Below are 16232 nucleotides of genomic sequence, written 5' to 3'. Positions count from 1 at the left end.
TCCTCCATTTGTATATGGAGGGGTCGTAAACAGATAAGGTGTTGGTTCTCAGGACAAATGGAATGTTTGGCGGGGACAGTGGGGGTTCACGTTTCTCAAACAGACTTAGCTACTCTGGGTTCCTTCATTGGGGGGTTTGGAGGCGGAGACCTCATGGTGTTATAAAATGGGCTGATGACTGTTGCTTCTTTGAATTCTGTGTTACAGGCTGCGCCAGTAGCAGTGACAGACTTTTCCTTCCTGCAGGAATAAACGGACTTAAGACAACTTTGATTCAGAGACCTCATTCCTTTTTAACTGATCTATAGGAAAATATTCCACTACACAGACAGAGAGACAGACAGACAGACAGACAGACAGACAGACCTTGCAGTAGATCTTCAGCTCAGTCCCCGTCACAGCTGGAGGACGGTAGAAGTTCTCAAACAAACACTCCCACTCTCTGTTGAAATGACCGACGAAGTCGATCTCCTTCACACACAGAACCCTCCTACACAACAACAACAACAACAAATGTATTGAAAACAACAACACAAGCAAACAATAAACATCTTTAACAACGAGCAGCGAGTCCGCCGGAGGACTTGGACCTGTTGGTGATGATGATGTTGGTCTTTCTGTGTCCAGGATACGGACAGTGGTCTCTGAACACCTCCCCTTCCAGCTGCTTGATCTCCGAGCGCTGCAGAGAGACAGACAGGCTGGTTCACTGAGGGACAGACAGGCTGGTTCACTGAGGGACAGACAGGCTGGTTCACTGAGGGACAGACAGGCTGGTTCACTGAGGGACAGACTGGTTCACTGAGGGACAGACTGGCTGGTTCACTGAGGGACAGACTGGCTGGTTCACTGAGGGACAGACTGGTTCACTGAGGGACAGACTGGTTCACTGAGGGACAGACAGGCTGGTTCACTGAGGGACAGACAGGCTGGTTCACTGAGGGACAGACAGGCTGGTTCACTGAGGGACAGGCTGGTTCACTGAGGGACAGGCTGGTTCACTGAGGGACAGACAGGTTCACTGAGGGACAGACTGGTTCACTGAGGGACAGACAGGCTGGTTCACTGAGGGACAGACAGGCTGGTTCACTGAGGGACAGACAGGCTGGTTCACTGAGGGACAGGCTGGTTCACTGAGGGACAGGCTGGTTCACTGAGGGACAGACAGGCTGGTTCACTGAGGGACAGACAGGCTGGTTCACTGAGGGACAGACAGGCTGGTTCACTGAGGGACAGACAGACTGGTTCACTGAGGGACAGACTGGTTCACTGAGGGACAGACTGATTCACTAAGGGACAGACAGACAGACAGACAGGTACTTAAAGTGTCTCTAGGTTGTGAATAAAGCAGTTTGAACAGCAAAGAGAGAGAACGTGTGAATAAAGAAGTAGTTTTATTAACAGACGTCTCACAGCAGAGGTCAAGGTCAGAGGTCAAGGTCATGCAGACTGAACTAAACACAGAATACTTTACCAAGACAGAAATATTACTCACATATTTGTATACAAGTCAAAGGGATCCCACAACGTTTTACAAAAATATTGTGAAGATCTACTTGAGATAAAACAGCCACAGCTTCATAGTAAAATAATGTATATAAATAATAACTACACACATATACACAGTGTTATTTATAAAGGGACATTAACGGAAATTAAATAAACCACTTCAATATTACAAAAATAAAAAGCAGTAATGTTTATGTAAACTACAACTGAGAGTAAACATGTTTGAGGTATGAGAAAAATATATAAACATATATGTATATATGTATATATATGTAGTATATACATATGTTTTGGCATGCATAGAATCCTGAATCACCTCAGCACAATATTTATAGATTAATGTAGAAATGAAGGAAACCTTTCTTCGACTTAGTGAAAATATGTATTTATAGTCTTTGAAAGCACTTGAATGATAAAGTTGTTCCACTCAAACCCTGTTTACTCCTCATCAGGCTGCATGTGACACAAACACAGGAGGAAGAGGAGGAAGAAGAAACAGATTAAAGGCAGAAGAAGGAAAGATACGAAGAAACTGGCCTCATCGTTATTGTGGTTTTTATAACACATTGCTTTTAAAAACATTCTAAAAACACCCGTGTTTTTAGAATATTGACAATATTTTTATCCCCACACTAAACCTGGTTTATCTCCTCAACCACGAGGGCTGTATGAAAAAATACAGATTCTATTCAATACAGGCGTCTGTATGTAGAGTTGTCCGTATATAGAGTTGTCCGTATATAGAGTTGTCCGTATGTAGAGTTGTCCGTATATAGAGTTGTCCGTATATAGAGTTGTCCGTATGTAGAGTTGTCCGTATATAGAGTTGTCCGTATATAGAGTTGTCCGTATATAGAGTTGTCCGTATGTAGAGTTGTCCGTATATAGAGTTGTCCGTATATAGAGTTGTCCGTATATAGAGTTGTCCGTATATAGAGTTGTCCGTATATAGAGTTGTCCGTATGTAGAGTTGTCCGTATATAGAGTTGTCCGTATGTAGAGTTGTCCGTATATAGAGTTGTCCGTATATAGAGTTGTCCGTATATAGAGTTGTCCGTATATAGAGTTGTCCGTATCGTAATGGGAAAATATGTATATGCTGTATTTTGATATACATTCCTTGATTGAACATGAGTTTAGTAATGTGTATGTTCAGACAATGAGTAACTGCAAGTAAGACGTGGAGAAACTGATACAATAGGAGTTGATGGTACTCAACTTCATACCAGCTGATAGGAACTCTAAGATGCTGACTACCAGGGTCAAAGGTACATATCACTCAGAATCGATTGACGAATGTGCTGAAGAAAGGACACCGTCATCTTTCTAAGCAGGATCTGATATATGTGGAGACAGTGGATTGGTTGAAACTATAATATGGATTAGGTCAAAATACAAGACACGTGGAAGATCTTCAATGTATATTGTGACGTGGAACACACAGTTGAATGTATATCACATGTGGCATAGTGGGAACCAATGAGAGATGGGATGGGTCTTAAGAGGATGGTCATTTGAAAAGTATATAACTGACTGTCAAATGGAGGATTGTTGCAGAGGACCCTGACAGGCATTGGTGATTCGTGGCTGTTGAGGTTTTCTCCCTGCTTGCAAGCATTTAATAAATTGACAGAGGCATTTTGTCTTGTCCAGAGAAATTCTGTTTGTTTGGATATTGATTGTAACGTTTAGGCTCTCCCCCCGAGACGTAGAATATTATTTCCAGTACAGTATATACAGGCGTCCTTAAATACAAGCGTCCGTATATACGAGCATCTGTTTAGCCAAATCTCCAAATGGAGCGTTTATGATGTGTGTGATGTTTAAATCTGTTGTAGAAACAGTGAAAGAAGCAAAGTGGTCTCACCTGGAAGAGGTCGTAACCTTGAGACTCCGTCAGGTCGTACGGCCGGATGATCCCGTCCTCCCTGATGAGACGCACCGGACGCAGCCGGGTCACTTCCTCTGTGGACTCCGCCGCTCTGACACACACACACACACACAGACACGGACACACACACGCACGCAGAGACACAGACACACACACACATACACATACACACGAAAACAAACACACACAGGCACGCAGAGACACAGACACACACACACACGAAAACAAACACACACAGGCACGCACAGACACAGACACACACACGCACGCAGAGACACAGACACACACACACATACACACGAAAACAAACACACACAGGCACGCAGAGACACAGACACACACACACACACACACATACACACGAAAACAAACACACACACAGGCACGCAGAGACACAGACACACACACACACAAACACACACACAGACACACACACAGTTTACAGTGAGTGACCATCACATCAAAGCCCAAATCTATCAGAAGAAAATGATTGATCATAAATTGTCTGAAACGAACATTTAACTTGAGAACTGAGATCAGAGAAGTTTGTCGTGACACATGTATGTTGACAGAAGCTTCTTCAGTCGTTCAGTGTGTTTATTTATTTGTTGTGTAAATAAATCAAGCTTCAGTCAGACTGTAGCCGGTTTCACGTTGGGTGCACACGATGCCGTTAGCTTCTGTCGCCGGGATATCTCACCTTGCATGACCTCTACAGTGACGGCATGAAACAGCAACGTTCAACAGGTTATCAGGAACTCAGAGGTCACGTGACAAAGGGGGGGGGATATCACTGAGGCATGCTGGGAAATGTTTCAGAAGCAGGTTGTCAAGGCGACGACTGATTATCTAAAATATAAATGTTGAAATGATCCATGAGTTCTTTTGCTGATATTATGTCATAGCTGTTGTATTATACTGCAGAATGACACAGTACTCATATGTACTCTTTACACGTACCTCCAACAGATAATAGAAAGTATAATGGACCTGTATTTAAATGAAATAGTATAATACTAAATATATTAACTAAACCCTGATAATACTAGTATTTACAGATCTTAACACAATAGATGTATTTACTCTTATCTACAAATTAACAAGTGTATTCTAGAAGTTAAACTTGCATGTATTGACTAGTATTACTTGAAAGTACTTGAGCTTTAAGGAGTTCCACAGCAGACAAACAAACAAACACTCCAGCTGTTAGTATTTTTCATCTTTTTTACCAGAAAGTTTCCAAACTCAGGCAGAACCATGTGATCATTCAGTCAGCCAATCCCTGAGGAGAGACCAGGTGATGCTGGAACCACGTTTGAGCGAAAAACTCGTAAAACTTGTAAGCGGTGGAGTGGACAGAGCAGGTGGTTATGGGTAAATCTCAGAGGAGCAGACACTCGACTCGTTCGTAAAAACTGGTTTACATACGCGTCCAAATAATTTAAAAAACAACCTATTTTTAGGCCCTTTCCTCGAAAATGTCACACCAAACTAAAAAGGGTGCATCTCTGCAGCCACTAGGGCTGTTTGAATAATGTTGGTGTTATAATAAAAGATACACATGTGAGATTTTGTTCAGATGTGTAAATATCAGTCTATATGTTTCTGGTTACGAGTAAATGAAGATGACACACAGAAAAAATTAAAAGGTTTCAGGTCCGCCTAAAAAAGTATTTCTTTGAAATGATGCAGCTGTAAGATCCAACTCTAACAAATCATAACTCAATATGTGAACATTCACTAACCCAAATCATAGCTCAATATGTGAACATTCTCTAACCCAAATCATAACTCAATATGTGAACATTCTCTAACCCAAATCATAGCTTAATATGTGAACATTCTCTAACCCAAATCATAGCTTAATATGTGAACATTCTCTAACCCAAATCATAGCTTAATATGTGAACATTCTCTAACCCAAATCATATCTCAATATGTGAACATTCTCTAACCCAAATCATAGCTCAATATGTGAACATTCTCTAACCCAAATCACAACTCAATATGTGAACATTCTCTAACCCAAATCACAACTCAATATGTGAACATTCTCTAACCCAAATCATAGCTCAATATGTGAACATTCTCTAACCCAAATCATATCTCAATATGTGAACATTCTCTAACCCAAATCATAGCTCAATATGTGAACATTCTCTAACCCAAATCACAACTCAATATGTGAACATTCTCTAACCCAAATCATAACTCAATATGTGAACATTCTCTAACCCAAATCACAACTCAATATGTGAACATTCTCTCTGTAAAGGCTGACTGGTAAAGTGAAGCAGAACAAAGTTAGAGAGGGTTTAGAACAGAGAACATTCAGGTGAGGTCTCATTTGGGCCCATTTGGACGATTTGAATGTTATTTGAATTTCCTCATGTACCAAACCATATATTTCACTTGTATATTACTTATAGCGTTCAATACATCCAGATACAGCGGTTTTGGGCTTTTTTTCATAAAACAAGCTATGATTTACAGTTTTATATAACAATCTCCCCCCCCCCTGGTTTTGAATTGGATAAACTGGTTCGTATAAACTGGTTCATATTAACGCGTCTGCATAAAGTTCTGGTGCACGTGAATGAACTGTGAACTGTAGGATTTCATTTAAGTGTCAGGGGACTCTCCTCAGGCGCGTGGCCTCTCACGATGCCGCAGCAAGCAGAAGGCGGGCCTTACAGAGGGGGCGGGGCTCGGCTTAGTGTTAACAGCGATGAGTCGGTTCAGGACGCGATGGATGAAGTGCGTGAGACACGATGCAGAGACTTACCGGCCGTCTGCTGCAGGACGACAACAAACATGCAAAAACACACAAAAACACACAACGGCTGCACGTTGAAGCTCTTCTCCTTCAGCGCTGTCGTCTTCGCCCCGGGGACACGGACCCTGAACGCCTCATACAGTGGAGAAGGAGCTCAGCTTCAACGTGTCCAAGGTAATAAATACTCACAGACACCAAAACAAACCACGAAGACAATGAAAGAACAAAACTCCGGGAAAAACACGGACACCAGACAGAAAACAAAAAGCAGAAATTAGTGAGCAGATAAGAAGAAGAAGAAGAAGAAGAAGAAGAAGAAGAAGAAGAGGAGACAGCGAACACGTTTAGAAGCACACGGACGACACAGAAAGTGCATTAGAGGCCGTCTTTGAGCGCTGCGTACCTCTGGATGCCCTGGAAGGTGCTGCTGGCCATGTCCACGATGCCGCCCGTGGGCCGGGCCACCACGCCCACCAGGCCTTTCCCGATGCCCTTGAAGAACCCAGCCGCTCCCTCCTTCTTCGCTCCTACGGACGCAAAGTCAGCAGCACATCTTTCTACTGCGTTCAGAACCTCTGCCATGTGTGGTATATTGGATCGAGCGCTCGGTGCTCGATTGGTTTAGACTGTCACTACTATGTGTTCGGCAATGGGTGGTGTATGCAGTTGTTGGATTCGCCCGCCAGTAAGGGATTGGACTTGTACCGCATCCTCGTCTCCGTGCATTTGTATCTAACAGTGATTTAGATAACCCACGAGTAGTAGAACTATAACAGTGTACTAACTACACGAGCAGCATAAAGCCACAACATGGTGTCAGAAGTGGGATGAAACAACAACTGTCTGCCATAAATGTGGAAACAAGCATGAGCCCCGTCAATGCCCAGCTTATGGTGCAGTGTGCCATAAATGTGATAAGAACAACCATTTTTCTAAGGTATGTAAAGCTGGCACTGAGAAAAGCAGCAACTACAAGACAAAGACAATAAATAATTTGGAGAGTGAAGTTGACTCCTTATACATAGGCATGATTGGAAAATACAAAAAGAAAGCAGCCCACCAAGCTAAGGGCACTGTATGGCATGAAACAGCCACAGTCAGAGGCGTAGCAACTCATTTCAAGTTGGACACAGGCGCCGATGCAAACGTGCTTCCCATGCACATGTACCGGCAGTTACCAGGTCCCATTCAGCTACGGCCCACAGAGACTGTCCTAATTGCATTTGGTGGAGCCCGCTTACCCACAGATGGTGTTGCATCTCTAGAATGCAGGACGGCCAAACATAAAGCTATGCTGGACTTTCATGTGTCAAGCCGAGCCGACAAGCCGATTCTGGGCGGAGATGCATGTGAGGAGCTGCAGCTGGTGAGAAGAGTTGAGGCACTCACAGCGAGATCCCCGCAACCAGCAAAAGCTCCATCTACCAAAGAAGAGATGCTACAGAAGTATGCAGAGGTCTTCACAGGATTGGGCGAGTTCCCCAGTGTTCATCACATACATATCGATCCCAGCGTCACGCCTGTGATTCATGCTTGCCGAAATGTGCCCCTCTCCATCATGGACACACTGAGAGAGACACTCAAAGACGTACAGAACAGAAAAGTGATAACCCCTGTCAATGAACCGACAGAATGGGTGAACAGTCTTGTTGCCACAAAGAAAAAGAACGGGTATGTTTGGATCCTTGCAACCTGAACGAGGCAGTTAAGCGTCAGCACTATTCCATTCCTACACCGGAAGACGTACGCAGCAAGGTACACAGTAAGTACAGTAAGGTATATGGAACACATCATCACGGCTGACGACACAAAGATCAAAGCAATTGTTGATGTGCCAACCCCTGAAGACAAACAAAGTCTCCAACGTCTGCTGGGAATGACAAAATTCCTGGCGCAGTACATACCAAATGAAGTCTCTCTCACAGCACCCCTCAGACAGCTGTTTAAGAAGGATGTAGCGTGGCAGTGGTGCCCACACCACAGCTCAGCACTACAGACACTGAAGTCCACCCTCACACAAGCCCCAGTGCTGAGGTACTACGATCACAAGCAGCCGCTGACTCTACAAGCTGATTCCTCAAAAGACGGACTGGGAGCCTGTCTGCTGCAGGACGGCCGCCCGGTCTGCTATGCCTCACGGGCGCTCACAGACACAGAAAAGAGGTACGCGCAGATAGAGAAAGAGTTGCTGGCCATAGTGTTTGCTGCTAAGAGATTCCACCAGTATGTCTATGGCAGACCAGTAACTGTGCAGTCAGATCATAAGCCTCTGGAGGTCATCGTGCGCAAGCCGCTGAGCAAAGCACCTGCGCTGCTGCAAGGAATGCTTCTACAACTGCAGAGGTATGATCTGCACGTAACATACATACCAGGCAAACACATGCATATTGCCGACACACTCTCACGCGCTACGGCAAGCAGAGATGGTGAAAACATTAATGAGAACCCCTGTGATGAGAGAGTTGTGTATGCCTTGGAGGCCACTGATTCATTGAGTGAGGAAACGCTCAACCAACTGAAAAAAGCAACGGCAGCAGATCGCGTGTTACAAGCTGTGTGTGAGAAACACAAGCGTGGCTGGCCCATGAAAAAGAAAAAAGTCTGGACAGGAAACTACATGGCTACTGGTCAGTCAAGGACAATATAAGCATCGAGAATGACATTGTCATGGTAGGAGTGAAATCATCATACCCCAAAACTTCAGGAATACGATTTTGGAGAAGCTGCATCTGGCTCACCAAGGAGTGCAGCACACAAAAGCCAAAGCAAGAAAATCCCTCTACTGGCCCGGCATGGCACGAGACATCGAGACAATGGAGAAGTGCATGCAGTGCCAGCAGCTACAGCCAAAACACCAGGCTGAGCCACTCATACCACATCAGATTCCAGAACTGCCACGGATGAAAGTCGGAGCCGACATCTTCGAGCTACATGGTTAATCATATCTGTTGTTAGTTGATTACCTGACCAAATATCCTGAAGTGCTTAACCTGTCTGATAAAACAGCCTACACAGTGATCCAGAAGATGAAGTCTGTTTTTGCCAGGCACGGGATTCCTAGGGAGATAGTGAGTGATCATGTCCCATTTGCCAGCTATGAGATGAAGTCATTTGCAGTGTCATGGGAATTCAAACTCACACACTCCAGCCCAGGTTTTCCCTCTTCAAATGGAATGGCTGAGAGAGCCATTAAGACTGTATAACATGCGCTGAAGAAGGCAAGGCAGACTGGCACCGACCCACATCTAGTGTTGCTGTCGCTGAGGAACACACCGGTGACAGGACTGAATGAGTCACCTGCACAGATGTTGATGGGAAGAGTTCTACGGAGCACACTTCCGTGTTCCAGTGCCGTGCTGACACAGTCAGCCCCACAGCATCTTCACAGCAAAATACAGAACCTACAGTTCCGCCAAAAGCAACACTACGATCAGCGTGCAAAGCCCCTGCCAGTGTTGACCTCGGGAGACACCGTACACATGCACACGCGACGCGGCTGGGAGCCTGCTGTTGTCATCCGACAGCGAGATGAACCACGCTCCTACGCTGTGCAGACTCCGGCAGGTAGGATGCAAAGGAGGAACCGGCGACATCTGAGGAAGATACACCCGAGTCTGTTCATAGACACTGACCGTGATGAGCAGTTAGACTCAGAGGTAGAACCCTCTCAGGCGCCTGTATCAGTGGGCTCACCACCACACAACCCTCCTGTGACTACGGGAAGTACACCCACATGCTGCACAAGGAGTGGCAGAGCGGTTAGACGCCCTGCCAGATTCAATGACTGATTTCAGGGATGTTTATATACTCATTCAAATGTTTGTTTGTAAAAAAGAAAAGAAAAAGAGAATGAGGACTGTTTAGCCTGAAATGTTTTAAGAGTGTTGAATGTTCTAAATGCTTAAATGTTTCTCCAGAATGCTTAGCAGGAAAGTGATTTGTAATGTTAAAGTTTATAGAGAACATGCTTTATTAACCATTGAAGTATGCAAGTAGAAAAGACAAGTTTAACGTTGATGCCATAGTGTTAATGTTAAGCAAAGAGTTAACTGTTGAGGTAAATGATAGGTATGCCACTTCTCAGTCGAAAAACAGGGATGTGGTATATTGGATCGAGCACTCGGTGCTCGATTGGTTTTGACTGTCACTACTATGTGTTTGGTAATGGTTGGTGTATGCAGTTGTTGAATTCGCCCGCGAGTAAAGGATTGGACTTGTACTGCATCCTCGTCTCCGTGCATTTGTATCTAACAGTGATTTAGACAACCCACGAGTAGTAGAACTACACTCACCTAAAGGATTATTAGGAACACCATACTAATACTGTGTTTGACCCCCTTTCGCCTTCAGAACTGCCTTAATTCTACGTGGCATTGATTCAACAAGGTGCTGAAAGCATTCTTTAGAAATGTTGGCTCATATTGATAGTATAGCATCTTGCAGGTGATGGAGATTTGTGGGATGCACATCCAGGGCACGGAGCTCCCGTTCCACCACATCCCAAAGATGCTCTATTGGGTTGAGATCTGGTGACTGTGGGGGCCATTTTAGTACAGTGAACTCATTGTCATGTTCAAGAAACCAATTAGAAATGATTGGAGCTTTGTGACATGGTGCATTATCCTGCTGGAAGTAGCCATCAGAGGATGGTACATGGTGGCCATAAAGGGATGGACATGGTCAGAAACAATGCTCAGGTAAGCCGTGGCATTTAAACGATGCCCAATTGGCACTAAGGGGCCTATAGTGTGCCAAGAAAACATCCCCCACACCATTACACCACCACCAGCCTGCACAGTGGTAACAAGGCATGATGGATCCATGTTCTCATTCTGTTTACGCCAAATTCTGACTCTACCATCTGAATGTCTCAACAGAAATCAAGACTCATCAGACCAGGCAACATTTTTCCAGTCTTCAACTGTCCAATTTTGGTGAGCTCTTGCAAATTGTAGCCTCTTGTTCCTATTTGTAGTGGAGATGAGTGGAACCCGGTGGGGTCTTCTGCTGTTGGAGCCCATCCGCCTCAAGGTTGTGCGTGTTGTGGCTTCACAAATGCTTTGCTGCATACCTCGGTTGTAACGAGTGGTTATTTCAGTCAAAGTTGCTCTTCTATCAGCTTGAATCAGTCGGCCCATGCTCCTCTGACCTCTAGCATCAACAAGGCATTTTCGCCCACAGGACTGCCGCATACTGGATGTGTTTCCCTTTTCACACCATTCTTTGTAAACCCTAGAAATGGTTGTGCGTGAAAATCCCAGTAACTGAGCAGATTGTGAAATACTCAGACCGGCCCGTCTGGCACCAACAACCATGCCAAGCTCACAATTGCTTAAATCACCTTTCTTTCCCATTCTGACATTCAGTTTGGAGTTCAGGAGATTGTCTTGACCAGGACCACACCCCTAAATGCATTGAAGCAACTGCCATGTGATTGGTTGATTAGATAATTGCATTAATGAGAAATTGAACAGGTGTTCCTAATAATCCTTTAGGTGAGTGTGAACAATGAGAATACAAAGCATACAGTTTAAATGACACAATAGTTTGATTAAAAGAATAAACATGTATATAGATGCCTGTATGTATGCCTGATTATATTTTGAGTCTTTCTTTTAAAAACATATTCATTATTTCAAACTCAGCGTAAATGAACCACATGAACACATGAATATAACACATTTACATGACTATTTTTTCAAAGGACTTTTCCAGGCCTGGAAATAACCATTTTAAAATTCCATGACCTTTCCAGGTTTTCCATGACCGTAAGAACCCTATAATTATTATTATTATTGAGTCTGTTACAGTGAACGACAACCACTCTGTAGATACATGATTTGGCGTCATGATATCTAGATATTTATGTATTTTATATATAAATATACATATGTATGTACTCACCCTCCACAGGTTTGGTGACGATGCCTGTGACTCCCCACATAACTCCCTGTGGAGACACAAAGTGTTACTGACCTCACACCAGCTGATAACATGTGAACTGGTGTCACCGAGAGTCTCTGCAGACCTTCAGCAGTCCTTTTCCTCCTTTAGCCAGACTCTCCCCGAAGTCTCTGGGCGGGCGGTTCATCTCCTCTCGGCGTTTCTGTTGGAATTCTTTGTCCATGGTGATGGCTGCCAGACCTTTACCCACCGAACCCGTGATCCTGGAAACCATTCCTGCAGCACCACCTGCAGGACAGTCGGGGGAGGAAACGGTGAAGGATTAATGTTCCACCTCTGGAGCTCAGTCAGACATCACACAGTTCCACAAGTCCAGAAAATGAAGACACAGGGTTCAAACACATTTTGACTTTTCCATGACTTTAAACCAAATTTCCATGAGCAACATTTAGTGAAATCTGGGTGTAAACAGTAAAAAGTGAGTAAATGTAGTATTTAAACTAACAATGAGAATACAAAGCATACAGTAAACCTTACATGACTCAAATAAATGAGACAATAGTTTGATTAAAATAATAAACATTTATATATGTGGGGCCCACATTAACATTGCACCTGTAATAAGAACTGGACATGGACCCCCCATATTCTCATTTGTTTATTATTTTTATTGATTGTTAATTATTTTGTTTGTTCACCTGGCATTCCTTTGTTTATCTGAGGTTTGAATGATGTGAGGTTAATGTTGGTTACATGGATTTAAGTTCAGGCAGAGACTTGGGTCAGCTCAGGGGTCCTTTGGGGAAAAGCGAGGGAAAAAGCTGCGCTCGCGCTATTCAGATTGGTCTAGAATAGCATGAAGTACTAGTGTGGAGCTGATCAGTGTGTTTCTCTACTTTTCAGTGTGTTCGTGTACTGTTGCTGCTGTGAGTAAAGACATTCTTAAAAAAAACCACGCACGCCTGGATCTCCTGTGTCCAAGTGCGCAACATATAGATGGCTGTATGTATGCCTGCTTATATTCTATATTCTGCTTATAGTCTTTCTTTTAAAAGCATATTCATTATTTCAAACTCAGCGTAAATGAACGTCATGAACACATGAATATAACACATTTACATGACTTTTACTAAACTTTTGGGTTTTATTTTTTTCAAGGACTTTTCCAGGCCTGGAAATAACCATTTTAAAACTCCATGACTTTTCCAGGTTTTCCATGACCGTATTAACAAATTAAGCGACGCCCCACAATTCAGAAGGTTCTGGTTCCTTACCGACCGTGTGACCCAACAGGCTGCGGACTCCGATCACAAAACCTTCGGCAAACTCCTCGGGACCCTGAACGGCTCCCTGAGGAACACACACAGCCTCGTTAAAGGAGGGCTAACGCGACGGAGGACTGCAGGTCTTCGCGGGTCCACCTCGACTCCAGGTGGATTTGTGAGTTGCGTTACCTGGAAAGGTTCATAGAAGAAGGCCTCCACTCCCTCAGACAGACCTCGGATCAGTCCAAAGGGGTTCCCTAGGACGTCCAGACCCAAAACCAGAACATACATCTGCTTGAGGAACTGCAGCGAGAAACGACACCATGGTCTTAGGTCCCAGGTTGACTGTTCAACCGGAGAGATGTTCCCTCTTCTCATCGTTTAGATTATCAGAATTTAAGTCCACTGATGGAAGATGGACACATGGGGAGACATGGGGAGACATGGGGACACATAGGGAGACATGAGGACACATGGGGAGACATGGGGGAGACATAGGGAGACATGGGGACACATGGGGAGACATGGGGACACATGAGGACACATGAGGAGACATGGGGAGACATGGGGAGACATGGGGACACATGGGGACACATGGGGAGATATGAGGAGACATGGGGACACATGGGGAGACATGGGGACACATGGGGAGACATGGGGAGATATGAGGAGACATGGGGACACATGAGGACACATGAGGAGACATGGGGACACATGGGGACACATGGGGACACATGAGGAGACATGGGGACACATGGGGACACATGGGGACACATGGGGAGATATGAGGAGACATGGGGACACATGGGGACACATGGGGAGACATGGGGACACATGGGGAGACATGGGGAGACATGGGGAGACATGAGGACACATGAGGAGACATGGGGAGACATGAGGAGACATGAGGAGACATGGGGAGATATGAGGAGACATGGGGACACATGAGGAGACATGGGGAGACATGGGGACACATGGGGAGACATGAGGAGACATGAGGAGACATGGGGAGACATGGGGACACATGAGGAAATGGGGAGACATGGGGACACATGAGGAAATGGGGACACATGGGGACACATGAGGAAATGGGGACACATGGGGACACATGAGGAAATGGGGACACATGGGGACACATGAGGAAATGGGGACACATGGGGACACATGAGGAAATGGGGACACATGGGGACACATGAGGAAATGGGGACACATGGGGAGACATGAGGAAATGGGGAAAATGGTTTGCTACTATACAAGAACACACAAACGGTGTGTCTGTACTTAGATATTTGGTCAAAAGCAGTAGACGACGTCACCTGTTCGCTGTAGTGACGCACCACGGCCCACATCAGCTTGTCTCTGCGGTAAAACTGGTACTTCACCTGGAAGAAGGCCAGTCTGCCAGAGAGGACGAGACACAGTCATGAACTGACGCCAGAGCGGCGTCTTTATGGCCCAGAATGCATCTCTCTACAACAGAAAGCAGCAGGAGGTGTCATACTTGAAGATGAGGTCATCGACGTCTGTCAGTGTGGCTCCGATGCTTTTCAGCAACAGGTTGAAAGACTGAAGGGCCGCCGTCTCCTGAGAGGAGTCCTCACCGCTGGAGCCCAGAGACAAGCTGAGATGGAGCTGAGATATGAAATATAACAAGAGATGAGATATGAAATATAACGAGAGCTAAAATATAACGAGATGAACTATAACAAGAGATGAAATATAAAAAGAGATGAGATATAACAAGAGATGAGATGAAATATAACGAGAGATGAAATATAAAAAGAGATGAGATGAAATATAACGAAAGATGAGATATGAAATATAACAAGAGATGAAATATAAAAAGAGATGAGATGAAATATAACAAGAGATGAGATATGAAATATAACAAGAGATGAAATATAAAAAGAGATGAGATATAACAAGAGATGAGATGAAATATAACAAGAGATGAAATATAAAAAGAGATGAGATATAAAAAGAGATGAGATGAAATATAACGAGAGATGAAATATAACAAGAGATGAGATATGAAAAGAGATGAAATATAACAAGAGATGAGATATGAAATATAACAAGAGATGAAATATAACGAGATGATATTTGAAATATAACAAGAGATGAGACATGAAATATAACAAGAAATGAGACATGAAATATAACAAGAAATGAGACATGAAATATAACAAGAGATGAGATATGAAATATAACAAGAAATGAGACATGAAATATAACAAGAGATGAGATATGAAATATAACAAGAAATTAGATATGAAATATAACAAGAGATGAGATATGAAATATAACAAGAGATGAGATATGAAATATAACAAGAAATGAGACATGAAATATAACAAGAAATTAGATATGAAATATAACAAGAGATGAGATATGAAATATAACAAGAAATGAAATATAACAGCCGCTGGGACCCTGAACACACCTTGATGGGCGAGATGTGGAAGTGTTCGAAGAAGCTGAGTCCGGCCGAGTCGCTGAGCTCCGCCTCCATCTGCTCCGCCTGCAGCAGGTCTCGGTCCAGCAGCCGGGTCTGGAACACAAAGCAGCGGCTCACACGCGGGCCCGGGGTCGGGGAGTCGAACCGCCGACCCGCCGCCTCCCAACCTACCTTCTGTCCGTCGGCCTGGGGGTCCGCTGCCGGAGTGAACAGAGCCAAGGTGGCCCCCAGGAAGCCCTGATCGATCTTCACCGCCATCTCCTGAACCAGAGCCATGAAGTACCTGAAGCACACGGTGACATTGTCAACGAGACGACAGAACCATCAGAACCATCAGAACCATCAGAACCATCAGAACCATCGGGACTCGAGCTGAATACGTGTCTTTTGGTTTGCATCCCCATACTAAAGACTGAATATCTCCTAAAC

General features: G+C 44.3%; 1 protein-coding gene across 1 annotated transcript in view; it reads right to left on the bottom strand.

The window, feature by feature from the left end:
* vps13c (vacuolar protein sorting 13 homolog C) overlaps positions 1-16232 on the bottom strand; it is a gene marked incomplete at its 5' end in the record, with an annotated part of 67154 nt that overhangs the window by 1118 nt on the left and 49804 nt on the right. The window contains 12 exons of the mRNA XM_079230424.1: positions 367-490; positions 591-682; positions 3377-3491; positions 6580-6703; positions 12081-12126; positions 12205-12368; positions 13355-13430; positions 13535-13648; positions 14662-14743; positions 14847-14977; positions 15789-15896; positions 15975-16086. Of these exons, the coding sequence (XP_079086550.1) occupies positions 367-490; positions 591-682; positions 3377-3491; positions 6580-6703; positions 12081-12126; positions 12205-12368; positions 13355-13430; positions 13535-13648; positions 14662-14743; positions 14847-14977; positions 15789-15896; positions 15975-16086 (1288 nt within the window). The remainder of the gene's footprint in view (positions 1-366; positions 491-590; positions 683-3376; positions 3492-6579; positions 6704-12080; positions 12127-12204; positions 12369-13354; positions 13431-13534; positions 13649-14661; positions 14744-14846; positions 14978-15788; positions 15897-15974; positions 16087-16232) is intronic.

Source organism: Taurulus bubalis (genome assembly GCF_910589615.1).
Source record: "Taurulus bubalis genome assembly, chromosome: 15".
NCBI classification, from domain to species: Eukaryota; Metazoa; Chordata; class Actinopteri; order Perciformes; family Cottidae; genus Taurulus; species Taurulus bubalis.
Note: the sequence above shows the minus strand (reverse complement) of the source record. Positions and strands in the feature narration are given on the sequence as shown.